This window comes from Scyliorhinus torazame, chromosome 1, assembly GCF_047496885.1.
Source record: "Scyliorhinus torazame isolate Kashiwa2021f chromosome 1, sScyTor2.1, whole genome shotgun sequence".
In the NCBI taxonomy this organism is placed as follows: Eukaryota; Metazoa; Chordata; class Chondrichthyes; order Carcharhiniformes; family Scyliorhinidae; genus Scyliorhinus; species Scyliorhinus torazame.
In genome coordinates, this window is record NC_092707.1 from 246,698,467 (window position 1) to 246,723,396 (window position 24,930).

General features: G+C 49.7%; 1 protein-coding gene across 3 annotated transcripts in view; it reads right to left on the reverse strand.

Moving 5' to 3' along the window:
• The window catches only part of LOC140420229 (retinol dehydrogenase 13-like), a 213,744-nt gene that overhangs the window by 84,239 nt on the left and 104,575 nt on the right, over positions 1-24,930 (reverse strand). For all 3 annotated transcript variants that reach the window (XM_072504277.1, XM_072504269.1, XM_072504264.1), the window contains exon 2: positions 6,597-6,715. In XM_072504277.1, coding sequence (XP_072360378.1) covers positions 6,597-6,715 — 119 coding nt within the window. The remainder of the gene's footprint in view (positions 1-6,596; positions 6,716-24,930) is intronic.

Here is a 24,930-nt window from a genome sequence, read left to right on the forward strand (position 1 = left end):
CCGTTACCAAAGCACCACATGGAGGTTGGAAACGGACCTCTTGATCGACAAGGTGTTCTGCCAGAAAACACAGGCCATAGGCGAGTACATTACTAACAAGCAGAATGGGAAAGTCTCACCTTCCACGTTCTGGGAGGCACGGAAGCTGGTGATTAGGGGAGAGATTATAGCCTGTAAGGCTCGTAGAGACAGGGAAGAAAGAGCGGCGAGGCAACAACTGATCAACTGCATACTTGAGGTCGACAGAAGGCACTCCGAGGCCAATACTGTAGAGCTTCTGGCATGAGGAAAAAGCTACAAATTAACTTTAAGCTGCTATCCACCAGGAAGGCAGTGCACCAACTCCGCCAAACATGGGGGATCTTTTATGAACACGGAGAGAAGGCTAGCTGCCTGTTGGCTCACCAGCTGAGAAAGCTGGTAGCCAGAAGGGAAATAGCTCAGGTAAAGGACAGCAGAGGCGCACTGGTAGCCGAACCTAAAAAGGTCAACAAAGCATTTGAGGCCTTCTACCGGGGACTGTACACTTCCGAGCCCCTCGCCGAGGATTCAGGGATGAAATGATTCCCTCGATGGACTAGACGTGCCAGTCATGGGGGATAATAGACGGAGGGAGCTGGAAGTGCCAATAGGACTGGGAGAGATCATGGAGAGCATCAACTCCATGCAGGCGAGGAAGATGCCGAGACCCGACAGGTTCCCGGCAGACTTCTACAAAATATTTGCACTTGTTTTTGCCCCACACCTATGGGAGATGTTCGCAGACTCACTAGTGAGGAGCACTCTGCCTCCAACGCTAATACAGGCCACCATATCGCTGATACACAAAAAAGACAAAGACCAGACCGAATGCCCATTTCGCTGCTCAACGTAAATGTGAAAATACTCGCGAAAATCCTGGCCAAAAGACTGGAGAACTGTGTACCAGAGGTGGTTGCAGAGGACCTGACAGGCTTTGTCAAGGGTAGACAGCTAACTGCGGAAAATCAGGTGGCTGCTAAATGTAATGATTACCCGATCCGGGGAGAGAACACCAGAGGAGATCGTCTCTCTGGATGCAGAAAGGGCCTTCGACAGAATCAAAGTCCCTCATTGAGGTACTGGAGCGGTTTGGGCTTGGGACGGGGTTCACTTTGTGTGTGAAACTCCTGTACAACGCCCCCAAGGCGAGCGTTTGGACCAACACCATCAGCTCTGCATACTTCCAGTTACACTGAGGCACCAGGCAGGGATGCCTGCTGTCCCCGCTCCTGTTTGCCCTGGCAATTGAGCCACTGGTGCTCGCCCTAGAAGACGCGAGAGGCTGGAAGGGCATCCGAAGAGGAGGCAGAGAGCACACAGGTTCACTCTATGCGGATGATCCTCTCCTCTACATCTTGGACAAGCAGAACGAAATCATGGAGCTCCTGGAAGCGTTCAGGGCCTTCTTGGGCTACAAACTCAAGTGAAGTTTTCTCGGTGAATCCGAACGGGGAGGGATAGAGCTGGAGGGTCTCCCATTAAAAATAGCTCAAAACAAATTTCGCCACCCGGGGATCCAGATAGCTCACGATTCGACTCAAATCCACAAGTGAAATCTGACCAGTCTGGCAGAGGAAGTTGAAAAGAGATGGCATGACAGGACAGGAGGGCACTAGCGATCAGAGACTTTTACACGGGGGACATCCATGCAACCTTAGAAGAGCTGTCGGAGAGACTAGAACTACCAAACGGACAGGAACTATGACATTTACATGTCAAAAACATTCTCTGCAGGGAGATGACAAGACACCCTAGAGCCCCGAGAGACACAATGTTGGACAAGCTACTGGACGTGGACAGTATGGAAAAATGGAACTGCGGTGACGTATACGGACGACTTTTAGAAAGGGTGAGAGCACCACTGGATGGAACTAGGGACGGAAATAGGGTGGGGGCTCTTGAGCGAAACACTAAGTAGGGCCAACTCCATCTCCTCCTGAGCACGACCAAGTCTCATGCAGTTTAAAGTGGTGTACAGAGCACACCTAACCAGAACCCAAATGAACAGGTTCTACCCGGAGGTGGGGGACAAATGTGAACAGTGCCAGGAAGGCCTGGCCAACCACGCCCACATGTTCTGGGCCTGCCCCAGACTTGTTGGGTTCTGAACAGCCTTCTTCAAGGTGAAGTCCAAGGCTGTGGGGTGAGTGTGTAGCCGTGCCCGAAGGTGGCAGTCATCGGGGTATCGGATCAGCCAGAATTTCATATGGGGAAGAGGTCCGCGCCCTTGCATTTGTTTCCCTAATCGCCTGCTGGAGAATCCTGCTCAGCTTGCGATCAGCCGCACCACCCTCAGCTGCAGACTGGCTGGCAGACCTGTCGGAATTTCTCCATCTGGAGAAGATCAAATACACCATCCGAGGGTCAGACAATGAGGGTCACAAAACATGGGGGCAATTCATCAGCCTGTTCCAGGACCTGTTTAAAGCCAATACGATTAGAAAGGGAGGAGGAGAGGGACGGGTGGGCGGGGGGGGGGGGGGGGGGGGGGATAGGAACCACCTGGGCCCACAAAGCAGACAGGAACAGAGGGGGAGGGTGTAACGGGGGCGGGGAGGGGAGTGGTGAAGAGAGAGACCCAAGGAAATGCCAGGGAGAGACCGACACGGGGGCCTGAGGGATCCCCCACAAAGCCACAAGAGCAAAACGGGCGACAAATAAACCACCTACGGCGGAGGAAAGGGCCTAAGACAGGGCCTGAAAATAGTAGAAAAGGGGAGACCAAAAAGGATGTAAATGGTAAATAATAATCGTTTCAATCATCTCCTGTACAGTGTAAAAATGTAGACTTCAAGAAAAAATATTTATTTAAAAAAAATTGGACTGACTATAGTCCAATTGAGAAACAGATTTGAAACCATCTCATGTCATGTGGCCAGCCAGGAGGTTGGGAAACTTGGCAGTTAAATGGTGGAGGGAGCTGATGATTCATAAGGAGAGTGGCATTTTCAGCACTCCTCATGAGCCGGGAGGTGCGGGAGAGCATACCCCAAAATTCCTTAAAGGAGTGTTCAGCCTCCCCAGCCCCCTTCCCTCGGAGCCCCAATAGCTCACTTGACCATGATCAATCCACATTGGCCAAATTGCCCCTCCCTCTCAATTGCTGACATTCCTTCTCCTGCAGATTGTCAACTTCTCCCCCTCCTGATTGCTGGGGATTATTCTCAAGTGCACCCGGATAAGGCTTCCTGGCGCTGGTCTTTTGCCTGCCGGCTATCAATTTGTCCAATTGTCAGACGGAAAGCAGATCAACAAGATACAATTAATCTGCCAGGAAGGTTGACAGGACTTCCATATAGCCAGCCTTGCCTTGTTGTTCAGCTGGTTTCAGCCTCACCTACAACTTCCCTGTTGGATTGGAAAGTAGCAAATGTGACACCACTGTTTAAAAAAGGAGGTCGGCAGAAAGCGGGTAACTATAGGCCGGTAAGCTTAACTTTGGTTGTAGGGAAAAGGCTGGAATCTATCATTAAGGAGGAAATAGCGGGGCACCTGGAGGGAAATTGTCCCATTGGGCAGACGCAGCATGGGTTCACAAAGGGTAGGTCGTGTCTGACTAATTTCGTAGAATTTTTTGAGGACGTTACCAGTGCAGTAGATAACGGGGAGTCAATGGATGTGGTATATCTGGATTTCCAGAAAGCTTTTGACAAGGTGCCACACAAAAGGTTGCTGCATAAACTAAAGACGCATGGTATTGAGGGTAAAGTGGTAGCATGGGTAGAGGATTGGTTAACTAACAGAAAGCAGAGAGTGGGGATAAATGGGTGTTTCTCTGGTTGACAACCTGTAACTAGTGGGGTCCCTCAAGGATCAGTGTTGGGCTCGCAGTTGTTCACAATTTACATAGACGATTTGGAGTTGGGGACCAAGTGCAATGTGGCAAAGTTTGCAGACGACACTAAGATCAGTGGTAAAGAAAAAAAGTGCAGAGGATACCGGAAGTCTGCAGAAGGATTTGGATAGGTTGGGTGAATGGGCTAGGGTCTGGCAGATGGAATTCAATGTTGCCAAGTGTGAGGCTATCCATTTTGGGAGGAATAACAGCAGAATGGATTATTATTTAAACGATAAGATGTTTCAACATGCTGCTGTGCAGAGGGACCTGGGTGTGCTGGTGCACGAGTCGCAAAAAGTTGGTGTGCAGGTGCAACAGGTGATTAAGAAGGCTAATCGAGTTTTGTATTTCATTGCTAGAGGGATGGAGTTCAAGACTAGGGAGGTTATGCTGCAATTGTATAGGGTGTTGGTGAGGCCGCATCTGGAGTATTGTGTTCAGTTTTGGTCTCCTTACCTGAGAAAGGACATATTGGCACTGGAGAGAGTGCAGAGGAGATTCACTAGGTTGATCCCAGAGTTGAGGGGATTAGATTATGACGAGAGGTTGAGTAGACTGGGACTGTACTCATTGGAGTTTAGAAGGGTGCGGGGGGATCTTATTGAAACATATAAAATTATAAAGGGAATAAATAGGATAGATGCGGGCAGGTTGTTTCCACTGGTCGGGGAAAGCAGAACTAGGGGGCATAGCCTCAAAATAAGGGGAACTAGATTTAGGACGGAGTGTAGGAGGAACTTCTTCACCCAAAGGGTTGTGAATCTCTGGAATTCCTTGCCCAGTGAAGCAGTTGAGGCTCATTCTTTAAACGTCTTTAAGAAAAAGATAGATACCTTTCTAAAGAATAAAGGGATTCGGGGATATGGTGTATGGGCCGGAGAGTGGAACTGAGTCCACAAAGATCAGCCATGATCTCATTAAATGGCGGAGCAGGCTCGAGGGGCCAGGTGGCCTACTCCTGTTCCTAGTTCTTATGTAAAACAGTACGAGTTTATTCAGCCTCTCCACATAGTTAACACCCTCCAGACCAGGCAACATCCTGGTAAACTCCTCTGCACCCTCTCCAAAGCCTCCACATCCTTCTGGTAGTGTGGCAACCAGAATTGTGCGCAATATTCCAATTGCGGCCTTATCAAGATTCTATACAACTGTAGCATGACTTGCCAGTTTTTATACTCGATGCCCCGTCCAATGAAGGCAAGCATTCCATATGCTTTCTTGACTACCTTGTCCACTTCTGTTGCCACTTTCAAAGATCTGTGGATCTGCACATCCAGATCTCTCTGACTTTCTATATTCCTAAGAGTTTTGCCATTTATGGTATATTTCCCCTCAATGTTAGATCTCCCAAAATGCATTACCTCACAGTTGTCCGGATTAAACGCCATTTGCCATTTCTCTGCCCATGTCTCCAACCTATCTATGTCTTGCTGTATCCTCTGACAATCCCCAACACTATCTGCCACTCCACCAACCTTGGTGTCATTCGCCAACTTACTAATCAGACCGGCTACATTTTCCTCCAAATCGTTTATGTATACTACAAACAACAGAGGCCCCAGCAGAGTTCCTGTGAAACACCACTAGTCACAACTTTCCATTCCGAAAACACTCTTCTACTGTTATCCTTTGCCTTCTGTGACTGAGCCAGTTCTGTATCTATCTTGCCACCTCACCTCTGATCCTGTGTGACTTTACCTTTTGCACCAGTCTGCCATGAGGCACCTTGTCAAAGGCTTTACTGAAGTCCATGTCAACAACATCCACCGCCCTTCCCTCATCAATCATCTTTGTCACCTCCTCAAAGAACTCGATCAAGTTCGTGAGGCATGACCTCCCCTTCACATTAATTCTGTTTTTTCTCCAAATATGCTGCCAGACCTGCTGAGTATTTCCAACATTTTCTGTTTCTATATCAGTTTTCCAGCACCACAGCATTTTGCTCATGAGTTGGAGAAGATTGTACTTGTGGGGTCTAGAATGAGGGCCATAAATTGCAAGATTAAATGTAAGATGTTTAGAACAGAGAGCGAGAGAACCTTCTTTACAAGTGTTGTGAGGCTGTGGAATTCACATCATGGATTAGTGGTTGAAGCAGAGACACAATATTGAATTGGATAGGTGAATGGAAAAAGATATTATGGGGGCAAAGTGGGTCTGAAGAGGGGTCATATTTGAGGTGAAATGTTAACTCTGTTTCTCTTCATTGGCGTTGCCAGACCTGAGTATTTGTTTTTATTTAAGATTTCCAAAATCTGTAGTATTTTGCCTTTATTTAAATGTTTACAGACTAGTTGAGCCAAATGTGCTGTTTCGGTGTTGCAACTTGTATGCATTTCTATTAATACTGAGCATTCAGTACTGGATACTTTTTTTAAAATTTAGAATGTCCAATTATTTTTTTCCAATTAAAGGGAAATTTAGCGTGGCCAGTCCACCTACCCTGCACATCTTTGATTGTGGGAGTAAGACCCACGCAGACATGGGGAGAATGTGCAAACTCCATAGGGACAGTGACCAGGGCCGGGATCGAACCCGGGTCTCCGACGCAGTGAGGCGGCTGTGCTAACTGCACCACCGTGACGCCCCCGAACTAGATAAATTTACATGTAAAGTTGTATAAGTTTGACCACAGGCCATTGATTAATATATCATCTTAACAATGCATCACAGATAGCCATTCAGGACAATGGCATTGACAGTGATTCAAGGATTTCTTCCCTCCCCTCTGACTTACCTCTTCTGGCCAGTTCTCGAGCAGTTTCTTTGCCAATACCAGTGTTTGCTCCAGTTATGATTATAGTCTTTCCAGAGACAGTTGCTTTACTTGGACAAGTTCCACCACTTGCATAGTCTCTAAAAAGTAAATTAAATTAGACAGAACTAGTGAATAATTAGAAGAAAAAAAGATTTGCATTGATAAGCACTTTTCACCACCACTGGTCATCTTAAAATGCTTTACAATTAATGGGTACATTTTGAAGTGTACTCACTGTTGTATTGGAGGACACATGGCAGCCATTTGTGCACAGCAAACCCCCACAACAGCAATGAGAAAACCACCAAATAATCTGTTATTTTATGGGTTAAAATTCTTTTTTAAGAGTAGCCAATTATTTTTCTTTTTCCAATTAAGGAGCAATTTAGCATGGCCAATTCACCTAACCAGCACATCTTTGGGTTGTGGGAGTGAAGCCCACGCATACATGGGGAGAATGTGCAAACTCCACACAGACAGTGACCCAGGGCCGGGATTCGAACCTGGGACCTCGGCGCCATGAGGCAGAAGGGCTAACCCACTGCGCCACCGTGCTGCCCATTGATCTTCTTTCTATAGTGCCGTGGGATCGGTTACGTCCACTCGAGAGGATAGTTGGCACATTGTCTACATCTCATCTGAAAACTGGCACCTCCGAAAATGCAGCATTCCCACAGTTCTGCACTGAAGTGTCAGCCTTGATTCTTTTGCGCGAGTCCTTGAGTAGGAGTCAAACTCAGAGATCCAGAAGTAAACACCCTTCAACTGAGCCACAGCGGACTTCCATAACATCCAGAAACAGGCAAGAGAAATGTAAACAGCTTCCTGTGTTTCTGAAATACCGCTATTAAATTTCTGAAAAACAATTTGAAGACTTGGGCCTTTTGCATAACATTAAACTCAGCATCAATGTGCATTTTCAATTGGAAGGCCAGAAATAGTTGGACTGAAACAAGCTGTTTAGACAGTGGAGAGTGAAATTTTCATTGAGCTGGGCACCTGAAATGGGGATATTCCATGACCCAGTGCAGACCCTAGTGCCTGAAATGCGTAGAGTTCAATTGTCCCATGCTGATACCAAGTTCCATTACCCAGGGCGGGCTCTGGTGCAGGAAATGGAAAGAGCTCCATTACCCAGACCTAACATTGATACATAAATGTAAACCTTTCAAACCTTGACGATACCTTGAATGAAAACGTGCCTCAAAATAATTTTCTCAATTTGTTGTATTTTACACTGATCCTTGGACTTTGGTTTGATAGAATTAGTGGATGACTGCGGATAGCCTCACAGCTACCCAATGCTTTTCTCAGTGCCCAACAGTAGATATTGCTGAAGAACCACACTTCCTGACAAATTTCCCCCTCTCAAGTCAACCAGGTATTTTCCTGTGGTGGCTCCAGGCATACACTGGAGGCTTCCAGTAATAATCAAAAGGTGTTTATTAATGAAAGACAAAAGCAGATAGATAAAAGGCACATAACACGATCCAGGAGGTCTTTACTCTTCGGCTCCCTGGTCCACACTGCCCAGGGTCCTGCTTCCAGGGCCCCAAACAAACTCCCCATTGGCTGGGGTTAGCAGGCACCCGCATGATTGGCCCCAAGCCAGTCATGTGGTCTGTTACACCTTCCCCCTGAAAGGAGGCCGCGCTACCACATCCCCCCCCCCCCCCCCCCGCCCGTAAGACCCTTATTAAAACTATCCCAAAAACTATATATAGAAGGTACTGGGCGGCACAATAGCACAGGTGGTTAGCACTGTTGCTTCACAGCGGCCGGGACCCAGGTACGATTCCCGGCTTGCGTCACTGTCTGTGTGTAGCCTGCACGTTCTCCCCATGTCTGCGTGGGTTTCCTCCGGGTGCTCCGGTTTCCTCCCACAAAGCCCGAAAGACGTGCTGTTAGGCGAATTGGACATTCTAAATTTTCCCTCAGTGTACCCGAACAGGCGCTCGAGTGTTGGGACTAGGATCTTTTCACAATAACTTCATTGCAGTGTTGATGTAAGTCTACTTGTGACACTAATAAAGATTATTACCATCAAATGTTAACAGGGATAACAGGGTTTGCAAGAGGGCCCACCAAGAAGTCAATCGGGGACAGCAAGGTGGCACAGTGGTTAGCACTGCTGCCTCATGGTGCCGAGGACCCGGGTTCGATCCTGGCTCCGGGTCACTGTCTGTGTGGAGTTTGCACATTCTCCCTGTGTTTGCATGGGTCTCACCCCCACAACCGGAAGATGTGCAGGTGGATTGGCCATGCTAAATTGCACTTAATTGGAAAAAAAAGAATTGGGTACTCCAAATTTAAAAAAAAGTAAATTGGTCCGGAGTCCTCCGGGATCTCCGTAGCCCTGCCGCAGGCTCAGCACTCTTCTGGGTAATCGAGTGATCAACAGTCGATGTCACCTCAGGACGCACCACTGCAATGACAGGCGAACTGGCCTCACCCGCCGCGACAGGCACAACTGGTTGCACAGAAACGGCAGACCCTGGCTCCTCTTGGCTGACAGAGTTACAGGAGTCCTCACAATGCTAGCTGGACTTGTCAACTCCCAAATTAAGGGTCGCCAACCTTCGACTCAGTGTTCGATGTGCTTTCTAAACGGTCTTCCTGTTTACGCTGACCACAAAGACACTAGCCCTGACTGGGCCACAACCCGTCCTACCCAAGGCAAAAGTATGGACCAAAACAGAGTCTCCCACCCAGAATGACCTGTCCTCTCTCTGCTCTGACCGCTGACTCTTCTGGGAGGCCTGACGTGCCTCCACCCTCCCCGCCAAATTTGGAAATACAAGGTCCAATCGGATTCTTAAAACTCAGCTGGTATGACCCCCGTGGTTGAATGAGGGGTGGAATCACACAACAGCAAAAAGATTAGCCAACCTCTGGTGAAGTGGTTTATCTGACTGTGTTTACATGGCATTCTTGAAAGTTTGGCCAGCCCTCCCAGCAGACCGTTAGACACTGGGTGGTAAGGGACTGTCCTAGTGTGTTGTATGACACTGTCTCGCACAAAAACCTTGACAAAATCACCGGTGAAGGCAGTGCCATTGTCCAAAACAATTGACTCGGGAAGCCAGTGAATGGCAAACAATCACTGCAAGGCATCTACTGTGGCTGCCGAGATAGTGGTTCCATCTCTTGAACCGACAGCCACATAGATTGGGCATCCACCAGCACCAAAAACATCTTGCCCATAAATGGGCCTGCAAAATCAACGTGGTCCCTGGTCCAAGGGCGACTGGGCCATTCCCAAGGGTGAAGGGTGGCAGAAAGTAGCAAATATTGCTGCTTTGGGCAAGGGTGGCTCTGTTGTATTAGTTCTTCAGTGGGTTTGATCCATGCCTGGACACCAGACATAATTCCACAGCAACATCTTCACCTGCCTTGGATGGGAACTATGTAGCTCTTGGAGGGGGGGCCCCTGGCTTGAGGCGGAACAAGCACCCATGATTCCCACAGAATGGGCAGCACGGTGGTGTAGTGGTTAGCATGGTTGCCTCACGGCACCGAGGTCCCAGGTTCGATCCTGGCTCTGGGTCACTGTCTGTGTGGAGTTTGCACATTCTCCCTGTGTTTGTGTGGGTTTTACCCCCACAACCCAAAGATGTGCAGGATAGGTGGATTGGCCACACTAAATTGCCCCTCAATTGGAAAAAATGAATTGGGTACTTTAAATTTATTAAACAAAAATGATTCCCACAGAATCAGGACGTCTTCACAGGTCAACTCATCCTGACGAGTGAAGTAGGGCCTCAGCTGTTCGGACTCCTCGTAATGCCAGCTGGACTGTATGATTTGTTTAACCTTTGAAAGAATAGGATTTCTTTGGGTGCAGTTATGAATATGTCCCTTGGACACTGGCAGAGTGTCTCGGAGGTTTAGGGCTGGAATGATATGCTGGGATACATAAGCACCCACATTCGCAATTTACGTCTCAGACTGGTGCGGAAAACCATAGTTGTAGGCCGCCAACAAGGCCCAACACTGTACCCTTGCCGAGGCTATGGGCGGTGTGAGCTTATCTTCCCATCAGTCCTTATGTTCAATCGTTGACTGTACACATACTGATGGAATTTCTTCACACCAGAATATTACCACTGAACTCTCCTCCACCTGCGCATAATTTTCTTCTGCTTCAGAAATGGCCCTGGAGGCAAAGGCGAGAGGATGTTCTGAACCATCTCCCATTCTGTGGGATAAAGCTTCCCCTATATTGTAAGGGGACACTCACATGTCAGCACAATTGGTTTCCCCAGGTCAAGGTCAAAATGCACCAAAAGGTTTGAAGACTACGGCTCGCTTCACGACTCGGGATGTTTCCTCTCTGGACTCTCAATTGCCACCGCTGATTCTTGCTTAACAGCTGGTGTAATGGTTCCAATGTTGTGGCTAAATTTGAAATAAACCTTCCATAATACTTGACCACACAGAGGGATTTAAGCTCGCTCACATTTTTGGGTGCACGATATCTCATATGGCCTTGACCTTTTTTTCCCCCAAGGAGTGCATCCCTGTCCCATCAACCCAAAATCCTAGGTACGTCACTCCTCAGGCCTGATAAGTACATTTTCCGTATTTTAGGCAAACCCCATCATTACAAAACCTCTTTAATACTTCCTCTAAGCTGGCCACATGTTCTTCTGATGTAGTGCTGGTGACTACTGTGTCGTCAAGGTTGACCATCACAATGGAAATCCCCTGGAGGAGATATTCCATCGTGTGCTGGGAGATTGTTTCAGCCTGCGCTATGCCAGTCTGGTATCCTGGAAGAGGCCTTTGTGGATATTAATTGTAGAAAACTTGGGATTCCTCATCCAGTTCTTGTTGCAGGTAGGCGTGATTGAGATCCAATTTTGATTAGGTGAGGCCCCCCCCCAGCAGCATAGTGTAGAGGGCCTCAATTCAAGGAATCGTGTACCGACCAACCTGGGCAGCCTGATTCATGGTCAGTTTATAGTTTCCACAAATCCTTATCAGACAATCACGTTTAAGGAAAAGGATTATTGGCGCCATCCATTCTGAAAACTGGACTGCTTGGTTATCCTTAGCTTTTCCAATCTCTTCAGCTCTGCTTCAACCATCTGATGCAATGTGTATGGCACTGGTTTGGCTCTGAAGAACTTGGGCATTGAATTCAGATTGACATATATCTAGGCTTTTATACCCTTAATCCAGCCCAACTCCTGTGTTGGATGTCTTCATACCACCTGCAACATCTTGGCGAACACCATCAGATATTTTGAAGATCTTCAGTTAGTTGATCGTAATCTTCTGTAACTAGTCTCTTCCTAACAGACTAGTTCTATGTCCTTCCAAGAAAACCAAAGGCAGATTGGCCTCCTGCCCCGTATGCCACTGGGGTATTGGCTGTTCAGCGGATCTTCAAAATTTCCCTGGTTAATGTTGAAAGCTTGGCTGTCGTATTCTTTAAGCTTAAAAACTGCATTCCTGCACACGATTAGAAAGTCTGCTCACCCACTACAGTACCGAAGCACTGGTGTTGACTTCCATTTTAAGAGGTCTACAATTTATCTTCAGGACAATTTAATTTGAGGGCAGCATGGTGGTGCAGTGGTTAACACAGCTGCCTCACGGCGCCTAGGTCCCAGGTTCGATCCCGACTCTGGGTCACTGTCCGCATGGAGTTTGCACATTCTCCCTGTGTTTGCATGTGTTTCGCCCCAACAACCCAAAGATGTGCAGAGTAGGTGGACTGGCCGCAACAAATTGCCCCTTAATTGGAAAAAATGAATTGGGTGCTCTAAATTTATAATAAAAAGACAATTTAATATAAAGCGGTCTTATTCAAATGGACTGCATTTAACTGATACATTGCATGCTCTTCTTCAGAATCCTGCTCCACTATGTTCAGTGACACTGTGGACTGCTGCTGTATTTGCTTTGCACTGATACTCTGCCTCACGCGGCAACGTACTTTAATGTGCCTCCTTCGGTTGCACTCTGTCGCCTGAGCTATCTCAATCACTTTTTCCAAATTAATTGTGGCCTCCACCAGAAGCTTCTTCTGGATATTAAGGTTATGGATTCCACAAACCAGCCGATCACGCAACTGGTCACTAAGCACAGTCCCAAACTCAGTGCTCAGCAAGCTGGTGAGGCCTGGCTATAAAGGCTGAGGCAGACTTTTCATGGTCCCTCACTGCAGAGTTAAATGTACAATGTTGGAGGATAAATAGAGGGTCTTGGGTTGTAATGTTGTTTAACCAATTTCACTGTCTGGTCAAAGGTTTTCGAGTCAGTTGTCTCTAGGAACGTGAGGCTCCAAATCAAATTATACATTTGGGGCTGAACCTGCAAAGTATCACCTTAATTTCCTCCCCGGCGATCTCACTTGCGGTAAAAGAAACAGAGCCGCAGTATGGTGGCACACTGGTTAGCATTGCTGCCTACGGCGCTGAGGATCTGGGTTCGAATCCCGGCCCTGGGTCACTGTCCGTGTGGTGTTTGCACATTCTCCATGTGTCTGCGTGGGTTTCACCCCCACAACCCAAAGATGTGCAGGTTAGGCGGATTGGCCACACTAAAAAATACCCCTTAATTGGAAAAAATAATTGGGTACTCTAAATTTATTAAAAAAAAGAAAACGGAGCCATTCGATGTACTGGCTCCAATCCTCAAATCATTGGTCAAATAGATCCAGTTTCCCAATGAACGGTAGCACAGGGGTGGGCACAGTAGTTAGCACTGCCGCTTCACAGCTCCAGGGTCCCAGGTTCGATTCCTGGCTTGGGTCACTGTCTGTGCGGAGTCTGCACTTTTTCCCCATGTCTGCGTGGGTTTCCTCCTGCTGCTCCTGTTTCCTCCCTTTTGCACAAAGATGTGCAGGTTAGGTGGAATGACCATGCTAAATTGCCCTTAGTGTCCAAAGGGGTTGGGTGGGGTTACTGGGTTACGGGGATGGGAGGGGGGTGGGGGAAGGTTTGCGCTTAAGTGGGGTGCTCTTTCAAAGGGCCAGTGCAGACTCGATGGGCCAAATGGTCTCCTTCTGCACTGTAAATTCTATGTCTATGTAAGGCATTTGCACTCACAATTTAAATAATTCTGACTCTTTCTGGAGCTTCTCTACTGTCTTAACTGTTCCTTCTTTTCTCTCCCCCCCCCCCCCCGCCCGATTCACACCAACTGCTGGCTGCAATCCAAAACTTTTACCTGGTCGCCAATGTGGCTCGAGTCATGCACTGGAGGCTTCCAGTAGTTAACAATGGGGTTTATTGATGAAAGGAGCAAACTTCCGGTGACGGTGGGCGGGAGGCAGCCGCGCGTTGGAGGGCTCCCGTTCGGGAACGGCATTGTCGGGGGTTAACGCCCGGTCCTGGGGCCAGCGAAGGCAGTAAAAGTCGGGAGACAGCACAGAGGAGGGGAATGTCGAAGACCAGCAAAAAAACGGCCGTGAAAAAAGCAGCTGAAAGTCCGTCGGGGAGTGGAAAGGTCACCGCGGGGTCAGTAAAGAAAATGGAGGCCGGAGCACCAGGGGAGGCCGCATTGCTTACGGCTAAAGAAATAACTAAGGTGATGGCTGCCGAATTCGAAAGGCAGTTTACAAAATACATGGAGACAATGAGGAAGGAGATGAGGGAGGTTTTGAGTGCGCTGGTGGAGGAGGCGATTTCTCCGGTGATGACGACGGTGGCGAGCGCAGTGGCGGAGGTGCGAGAGCAAGGGGAGGCGCTGAAGGAAGTGGAGGAGACGTTATTGCAGCACGGTGATCAACTTGCCTCGATGGGGAAGGAGATGCGGAAGGTGATGGACATTAACAAGGATCTGTGAGGAAAAATGGAAGACCTGGAAAACAGATCCAGGCGACAGAATTTGAGGATTGTGGGGCTGCCCGAAGGAGTTGATGGACCGAAGCCGACTGAGTATTTTGCCGCAATGCTGGCAAAACTATTGGGGGAAGGGGAGGATCCCTCCCGATATGAACTGGATCGGGCTCATCGGTCGTGGAGGCCTGTACCAAAGGCGAGTGAGCCGCCAAAGGCAGTGACTCTGTGCTTCCGTAGGTACAGTGTGAAGGAGAAGGTCCTGAGCTGGGCCAAGCAGAAGCGGGCGGTGCAGTGGGCTGGAGCTGGTATACGTGTATACCAGGACTTTACAGTGGAGCTGGCGAGGAGCCGGGCTGCCTTCAATCAGGTGAAGAGGGCACTGTACATTAGCAAGGTGCAGTGCGGCATTGTATATCCAGCGAAGCTGAGGGTGACTTATAAGCTCAGGGACTTTTATTTTGGAACGGCGGAAGCAGCGGAGGAGTTTGCGAAGGCAGAAGGACTGTGGCAGAACTGACAAATTGAGAAATGGCCATGTGCCGATGTAACCTCATGACTGTATTTTCTTCTTTTTTGTTTCACTGCGTGCGGGTGCAGGGGCTAAAGGAGCCAATGTTGTATATATTTGGACAAGGGAAGGGATGGGACTTTCACTCGAAATGAGGGCTCTTTGGGGTGTAGGTGGATATGCGGGGTGTGTGTGCTAAAAGTGGATCTCTGGGCTTTCCTAGGGCTGGGCAAGGGACCCGGGCGGGGGCATCCACGCTGGCCGGTTTAAGCCGGCCAGTGAACGGGAGTGAGGTGGGGGGAGGGGCTGCGGCCATCGGAGCCTGGCAGAACAGGGTCCGAGTGGTCTAGCCGGGGTGGAAAGTTGGGGGGAAGGAACCGAGGTTGGGAGGAGGAGTTTTACAAGAGGCAGTGGACGGGAGGAGCTGGAGACTTTGGGGGGGGGGGGTACACAACTCTTGGGTATCATGTACGGTACTCTTTCAGAGGCTGGATGGCGTTGTGTAGGGGGAGTGGACTCTATAGGTAAATGGTGACCATGGACTCCTTTTTCTTTTTCTCCTTTGTTTTTTGTTTCCACCGTGGGAGGGTTTGGTTTATTGGATGCATATATTGACAGGTGGGCCGTTGTTTGGGGTGGTGGGAGGATGGGATCATTGGTATTGTTAAGGGGATTGATTTTGTATTTGTTACCATTTACTGTTTGTGGGTGGGGTGTAAAGTTTTGAAGGAAAATGTGAAAATGTAGAATAAAAAAATATTTTTTAAAAAAAAATTGATGAAAGGAAAGGGCAGTTCAGTAACATGCACAGAACACTATGCAACAGGTCTCAACACTTCAGCTCACTGGTCCACATCTTGCGCAAACTCCCCATGGCCAGGGTCTGCACACTTCCATGCCATTGACCTCAAGTTGGTCATGTGTTCTGTGGAGCTATCCTTCCTTAAAAGGGACTGCGCTATCACACTTCCTATCTCTATTGTATCACATAGAGAAGCCATTTAAAAAGGCTGGAATACGGGGCGCGATTCTCCACCCCCACGCCGAAGTGGCCGCGCCGTTGTGAACGCCGTCGAGGTTCACAACGGCGCGGAACGGCCCCGGTCCCGACCGATTCAGGCCCTGACAATGGGCCAGTGTCGGGGCCGCGTCATCTACCCACGCCAGGCCTTGTCGCCCGCGTAAAAGCGGCGCCGAATAGATGACGCGGCCGGCGCCGCATAACGGACGTGGTTGCCGTCCTGTCCAAATCTGCCCCGCAAGAAGATGGGCGACGGATCTTGCGGGGCCGCGGAAGGAAGGAGGTCCTCCTTCAGAGAGGACGGCCCGACGATCGGTGGGCACCGATCGCGGGCCACCCCACATTCAAGGTACCCACCGGTGCAGGATCCCCCCTCGCCCCCCCACAGGCCGCCCCCCCAGCGTTCACGCACCGCCCACGACTGTAGAAACCAGGTGTGGACGGCGCCGGGGGGAACCCGCCGTTTTGGCCTGGCCGCTCGGCCCATCCGGGCCTCAGAATCGCGGGGGTGCCGGAGAATCGCCATTTTTGGGTATCTCCGGTGATTCTCCGGCCTGCGGCCCGCAAAACCCGACCGGCCCGTTCCCGCCGCTTGGGAGAATCGCGGGAGGGCGTCGGACCGGCGTCCCCGGAACTTCGGCGGCCCAGGCGAATCTCCCAACCCGCGTGGGAGTGGAGAATCGCGCCCATGATTCCCGAATGGCTTAGTTGGTGAAAGTACAGCCCAGCATAGCAACTAGCAAAAACAGACCAGAAGTTCCCAGGTTCAATTTTAAGTACAGGAACATGAGCTAATCTCAATCAGGGCAGCTGTTGGGAGTGCTATGATCGACACAAAACCCCTACATAAGGAAAATAATTTGGAGCAGTGTTTCCACTGATGGTCTAACATCCCCCCCCCCCCCCAAGGGCTCTTTGAGATTTTCTGAAGGACTATTTTCTGATTTTCAGGGGCTACATTTTCATTCTCACTAACTCCTTTATTCGTGATGCAGTTGTGTCGTAATGTTATCTTCAGTATTTGTCATTTTTTAGGCTACAATATATTTTTGTTAATTTAGATAAATATATCTCCCATATTACAATACTTGGTACAAGGTAGCATATTGGGAATTAATCTTAAATCTGCACCCCCTAAAAATTAAATTACAAGTATATGAACATATAAATTAGGAGTACGCCATTCAGTCCCTTGAGTCTGCTCTGCCATTCAATAAGCCCGTGGCCTCAACAACAGATCAGTCATGAATCAAGCAATTAGCACTCTCCAGCATTCTTTGGTTTTGTTCTACTGATTTTAAATTTCTTCCCCTCAATAGTTATGTTGAAAGTGAGTGCTGACAAAGACATCAGGATACTGGGACGTCATTCTCCGACCCCCCGCTGGGTCGGAGAATGGCCGTTGGCCGCCGTGAATCCCGGCGGGGGCGGGAATCAGGCCGCGCCGGTTGGCGGGACCCCCCGCTCAATTCTCCGGCCCGGATGGGCCGAAGTCTCGCCCAGAAATTGCCTGTCCCGCCGGCGTAAATCAAAGCTGGTATTTACCGGCGGGACCAGGCGGCATGGGCGGGCTCCGGGGTCCTGGGGAGGGGCACGGGGCGATCTGGCCCCGGGGGGTGCCCCCACGGTGGCCTGGCCCGCGATCGGGGCGCACCGATCCGCGGGCGGGCCTGTGCCGTGGGGGCACTCTTTCCCTTCCGCCTCCGCAACGGTCTCCACCATGGCGGAGGCGGAAGAGACTCTCCCCACTGCGCATGCGCGGGAAACTGTCCGCGGCCGCTGACGCTCCCGCGCATGCGCCGCATTTCCGCGCCAGCTGGCGGGGCACCAAACGCCATTTCCGCCAGCTGGCGGGGCAACAAACGCCATTTCCGCCAGCTGGCGGGGCGGAAATCCCTCCGGCGCCGGCCTAGCCCCTCAATGTTGGGGCTCGACCCCCAAAGATGCGGAGCATTCCGCACCTTTAGGCCGGCGCGATGCCCGTCTGATTGGCGCCGTTTTTGGCGCCAGTCGGCGGACATCGCGCAGTTGGGGGAGAATTTCGCCCCTGATTTCTAAAGGTTCAACAAGGGGAAACCACTTTAATTCTCCAACACCAATCTAACCATCAGATAATGAATGGTTCAATTCACATTTCAATGATTTATTTTCCCCCAAGCTAATGCAACTCATCTGTGCTTCAATGAAACAAATTGGAACCCCCTTAGCTCCGAAGCACCCGAGCTATAAAAAGACTTACCACTTTCTAGAGATGATTACTCAGTAAGAGTACCCTCCATGCCATTCCGCCCCCCCCCCCCCCACCAATGAGCATGGAAAGCTGTATAAATATAGAAAAAAATAGATACGCTGGCAGTCTGAAATCAGAATGTTATGGCACACACAGAGACCTTGGGTGGGATTCTCTAGCCGGCAATGCCGAAATCACGTTCTGTGATCGGCCGGAGAATCTCCGTTTGCGCTGAAATAGGGGGCAGCCCCACTTTTGCAACGCTCCGTCCCCTCGAAAACGTTCTGATGTCACCCGAGAGCCTCCCCCGATGCTCCGCCCAAGTTCCCAACGGCGTGAAACACTTTTTATTTTTGTGAACCCGGTGTGGCGGCTGAGGACTGAGTCCAGTGCCGCCACAGTCGGGGGGAGCCATTCCGCGGGCAGGGGGGGATGGTTTTCCGGGTGAGGGGAGGCTGATTACAGGGGGGCAGGTTTTGGCAGGGTGGGTTTGTGGGCGGCCAGCGCCATATTGCACTCGGCGGCGGCGGCCACCTTGCGCATGCGCAGCCACAGACCCGGCCATTCTCCGGCTGTATCCGCAGGTAAAGAGCGGGGGGGGGGGGGGCTTTGGCTGCATGTCTGCTAGCCCACCAGATGGAGAATCGGTGCAGCTTTTGCGCCATTTATTTGGGCGTCAAACGCCACTGTTCACACGCCGGCGTCAGCACATAAGTCTTCAAATCGGAGACTCCAACCCCATGGGCTGGATTCTCTGTCCCACCACACCACATTTCGGCCCCGACCCGCCGGCAGGGTTCTCCGTTACGCCGGCCGGTGAATGGGGTTTCCCATTGTGGGGCAGCCCCACGCCGTCGGGAATCCCCCGGGCGCCGGCAAAACAGAGAATCCCGCCCCATATGTCTCACCTGGCAGTGCTGGCTCAGGGAGAACTATCATATTATTTTCCCACTCTTGCTATAGCCCTCGCTGCAAACTATTCTTATTATCTTATTTTTAAATTTTAAAGTGCCCAATTCATTTTTTCCAATTGAGAGGCAATTTAGCGTGGCCAATCCACCTAGCCTGCACATCTTTGGGTTGTGGGGCCGAAACCCACGCAAACACGGGGAGAATGTGCAAACTCCACACGGACAGTGACCCAGAGCCGGGATTGAACCTGGGACCTCGGCGCCGTGAGGCAGCAGTGCTATCCACTGCGCCACCGTGCTGCTTATTAACTTTTAAATATATTTTATTCCAAACATTTTCAAAATTACAAAAACATAAATAATCTGGGGAACACTCCCCATACTCATACTTTTACAGTCTGTATAGGTTTTCCCCCTTTTTTACCCCCCTCCCCCCCACGACAAACAATTCCTCGAACATGCCTCAATGTGCCTCAAAGCCCTCCGCTGAACCCCTCAATTTTAACTTAATCTTCTCCAATTGGAGGACGTCATACAGGTCCCCTAGCCAGGGCGCCATCCTGGTGGCATTGCTAACCGCCATCCAGCAAAATTCTTCGCCGGGCAACCAGAGAGGTGAAGGTCCCGACATCGGCCTTCCTCCCCTCCATCAGCTCTGGCATTTCCGGAATCCCCAAAATCGCCACCATAGGGTCCAGTCTGACCTCTGAGCCCACAATTTTTGCTAGCATCCCGAACACTTCTGCCAATATCTCTCTAACCTTTCACAGCCCCAGTGGTCCTAGTGCACACTCGCCTACCACCCCCTGAAAGAACCCACTCATCCTCGCCCGAGTCATGTGTACCCCTTGTACCACCTTAAACTGCATCAAACTCATCCTCGCACACGAGGTCAAATTCACCGTGGGCATCTCCCCCCAACTCCTCCTCCCATTTCTCCTTGATCCCCAGCACTTGCGTTCCCCCCTCCTCCCCCAGCCACCTGTACACGTCTCCAATCCTCCCCTCCCCTTCCACGTCTGGAAGCAGCAACTATTCCAATAGGGCATATTCGGCGGTCTGGGAAACCCTTTCCACACCTTCTGTGCAAAGTCCCTTACTTCGCACGGAAGGTGTGGAATACCCAAATTCACTTGTGCTCTACCCTCTCTCCTGCCTCTTCCAGACTTGCGAACGTTTCCTCCAAATATAAATTCCTCGCCCTCACCAACTCTCTCCATCCCCTGTACATACCATCAGTCTCCCCCTGTTTGAACCTGTGGTTCTCACACAACAGTGTTAACACCGACATTCCTTCCATCCTAAAGTGTTTTCTCAGCTGGTTCCACACCCTAATCGTGGACTGTGCAACTGGGCTCTCCGTATAACTCCTCCATGGCCCTCAGGCTGGACTTCCTACAGGACTCTTTCACCAGCACAGAACAGGCCCTTCGGCCCACGATGTTGTGCCGAACCTTTGTCCTAGATTAATCATAGATTATCATTGAATTTACAGTGCAGAAGGAGGCCATTCGGCCCCCTGAGTCTGCACCGGCTCTTGGAAAGAGCACCCTACCCAAACTCAACACCTCCACCCAACACCAAGGGCAATTTTGGACATGAAGGGCAATTTATCATGGCCAATCCACCTACCCTGCACATCTTTGGACTGTGGGAGGAAACCGGAGCACCCGGAGGAAACCCACGCACACGGGGAGAATGTGCAGACTCCGCACAGACAGTGACCCAAGCCGGAATCGAACCTGGGACCCTGGAGCTGTGAAGCAATTGTTCTATCCACAATGCTACCGTGCTGCCCTTAAGAACAAATAAATCTACACTATATCATTTTACCGTAATCCATGTACCTATTCAATAGCTGCTTGAAGGTCCCTAATGTTTCCGACTCAACTACTTCCACAGGCAGTGCATTCCATGCCCCCACTACTCTCTGGGTAAAGAACCTACCTCTGATATCCCTCCTATATCTTCCACCTTTCATCTTAAATTTATGTCCCCTTGTAATGGTTTGTTCCACCCGGGGAAAAAGTCTCTGACTGTCTACCCTATCTATTCCCCTCATCATCTTATAAACCTCTATCAAGTCGCCCCTCATCCTTCTCCGTTCTAATGAGAAAAGGCCTAGCACCCTCAACCTTTCCTCGTAAGACCTACTCTCCATTCCAGGTAACATCCTGGTAAATCTTCTTTGCACCTTTTCCAAAGCTTCCACATCCTTCCTAAAATGAGGTGACCAGAACTGTACACAGTACTCCAAATGTGGCCTTACCAAAGTTTTGTACAGCTGCATCATCACCTCACGGCTCTTAAATTCAATCCCTCTGTTAATGAACGCGAGCACACCATAGGCCTTCTTCACAGCTCTATCCACTTGAGTGGCAACTTTCAAAGATGTATGAACATAGACCCCAAGATCTCTCTGCTCCTCCACATTGCCAAGAACTCTACCGTTAACCCTGTATTCCGCATTCATATTTGTCCTTCCAAAATGGACAACCTCACACTTTTCAGGGTTAAACTCCATCTACCACTTCTCAGTCCAGCTCTGCATCCTATCTATGTCTCTTTGCAGCCGACAACAGCCCTCCTTACTATCCACAACTCCACCAATCTTCGTATCGTCTGCAAATTTACTGACCCACCCTTCAACTCCCTCATCCAAGTCATTAATGAAAATCACAAACAGCAGAGGACCCAGAACTGATCCCTGCGGTACGCCACTGGTAACTGGGATCCAGGCTGAATATTTGCCATCCACCACCACTCTCTGACTTCTATCGGTTAGCCAGTTTGTTATCCAACTGGCCAAATTTCCCACTATCCCATGCCTCCTTACTTTCTGCAGAAGCCTACCATGGGGAACCTTATCAAATGCCTTACTAAAATCCATGTACACTACATCCACTGCTTTACCTTCATCCACATGCTTGGTCACCTCCTCAAAGAATTCAATAAGATTTGTAAGGCAAGACCTACCCCTCTCAAATCCGTGCTGACTATCCCTAATCAAGCAGTGTCTTTCGAGATGCTCAGAAATCCTATCATTCAGTACCCTTTCCATTACTTTGCCTACCACCGAAGTAAGACTAACTGGCCTGTAATTCCCAGGGTTATCCCTAGTCCCTTTTTTGAACAGGGGCACGACATTCGCCACTCTCCAATCCCCTGGTACCACCCCTGATGACAGTGAGGACGAAAAGATCATTGCCAACGGCTCTGCAATTTCATCTCTTGCTTCCCATAGAATCCTTGGATATATCCCGTCAGGCCCGGGGGACTTGTCTATCCTCAAGTTTTTCAAGATGCCCAACACATCTTCCTTCCTAACAAGTATTTCCTCGAGCTTACCAGTCTGTTTCACACTGTCCTCTCCAACAATATCGCCCCTCTCATTTGTAAATACAGAAGTACTCGTTCAAGACCTCTCCTATCTCTTCAGACTCAATACACAATCTCCCGCTACTGTCCTTGATTGGACCTACCCTCGCTCTAGTCATTCTCATATTTCTCACATATGTGTAAAAGGCCTTGGGGTTTTCCTTGATCCTGCCCGCCAAAGATTGTTCATGCCCTCTCTTAGCTCTCCTAATCCCTTTCTTCAGTTCCCTCCTGGCTATCTTGTATCCCTCCAATGCCCTGTCTGAACCTTGTTTCCTCAGCCTTACATAAGTCTCCTTTTTCCTCTTAACAAGACATTCAACCTCTCTTGTCAACCATGGTTCCCTCACTCGACCATCTCTTCCCTGCCTGACAGGGACATACATATCAAGGACACGTAGTACCTGTTCCTTGAACAAGTTCCACATTTCACTTGTGTCCTTCCCTGACAGCCTATGTTCCCAACTTATGCACTTCAATTCTTGTCTGACAACATCGTATTTACCCTTCCCCCAATTGTAAACCTTGCCCTGTTGCACGCACCTATCCCTCTCCATTACTAAAGTGAAAGTCACAGAATTGTGGTCACTATCTCCAAAATGCTCCCCCACTAACAAATCTATCACTTGCCCTGGTTCATTACCAAGTACTAAATCCAATATTGCCCCTCCTCTGGTCGGACAATCTATATACTGTGTTAGAAAAGCTTCCTGGACACACTGCACAAACACCACCCCATCCAAACTATTTGATCTAAAGAGTTTCCACTCAATATTTGGGAAGTTAAAGTCACCCATGACTACTACCCTGTGACTTCTGCACCTTTCCAAAATCTGTTTCCCAATCTGTTCCTCCACATCTCTGCTACTATTGGGGGCCTATAGAAAACTCCTAACAAGGTGACTGCTCCTTTCCTATTTCTGACTTCAACCCATACTACCTCATTAGGGTGATACTCCTCGAACTGCCTTTCTGCAGCTGTTATACTATCTCTAATTAACAATGCCACCCCCCCCCCCACCCCACCTCTTTTACCACCCTCCCTAATCTTATTGAAACATCTATAACCAGGGACCTCCAACAACCATTTCTGCCCCTCTTCTATCCAAGTTTCCGTGATGGCCACCACATCGTAGTCCCAAGTACCGATCCATGCCTTAAGTTCACCCACCTTATTCCTGATGCTTCTTGCGTTGAAGTATACACACTTCAACCCATCTCCGTGCCTGCAAGTACTCTCCTTTGTCAGTGCTCCCTTCCCCACTGCCTCATTACACGCTTTGGCGTCCTGAATATCGGCTACCTTAGTTGCTGGACGACAAATCCGGTTCCCATTCCCCTGCCAAATTAGTTTAAACCCTCCCGAAGAGTACTAGAAAACCTCCCTCCCAGGATATTGGTGCCCCTCTTGTTCAGATGCAACCCGTCCTGCTTGTACAGGTCCCACCTTCCCCAGAATGCACTCCAATTATCCAAATACCTCAAGCCCTCCCTCCTACACCATTCTTGCAACCACGTGTTCAACTGCACTCTCTCCCTATTCCTAGCCTCGCTATCATGTGGCACCGGCAACAAACCAGAGATGACAACTCTGTCTGTCCTGGCTTTTAACTTCCAGCCTAACTCTCTAAACTTGTTTATTACCTCCACACCCCTTTTCCTACCTATGTCGTTGGTACCAATGTGCACCACGACTTCTGGCTGCTCCCCCTCCCCCTTAAGGATCCTGAAGACACGATCCGAGACATCCCTGACCCTGGCACCCGGGAGGCAACATACCTTCCGGGAGTCTCGCTCGCGACCACAGAATCTCCTATCTATTCCCCTAACCGTTGAATCTCCTACAACTATTGCTTTTCTATTCTCCCCCCTTCCCTTCTGAGCCCCAGAGCCAGACTCAGTGCCAGAGACCTGGCCGCTAGGGCCTTCCCCCGGTAGGTCATCCCCCCAACATCATCCAAAATGGTATACTTGTTTTGAAGGGGAACGGCCACGAGGGATCCCTGCACTGTCTGCCTGTTTGTTTTTTCCCCCTGACTGTAACCCAGCTATTCTTGTCCTGTACCTTGGGTGTGGTTACCTCCCTGTAACTCTTCTCAATCACCCCCTCTGCCTCCCGGATGATCCGAAGTTCATCCATCTTCAGCTCCAGTTCCCTAACACGGTCTTTGAGGAGCTGAAGTTGGGTGCACTTCCCGCAGATATAGTCAGCGGGGACACCGGTGGTATCCCTCACCACCCACATCCTACAGGAGGAGCATGCAACTGGCCTAACCTCCATCCCCTCTTACCTGACAGAATATAGCTGCCCTGTGGACTAACTAGATCTCCGCCCTCCGACTCTGCTCCCAGTCAGCTACACTTTCTGTAAACTCCTGGCTCTCTTCTCACTCTTTGCGGAAATGTCAGAAACAAAATGATAGGAGCACCTTACTCCCTCCTCACCTAACTCCCTCGGTCACCGAACTCTTA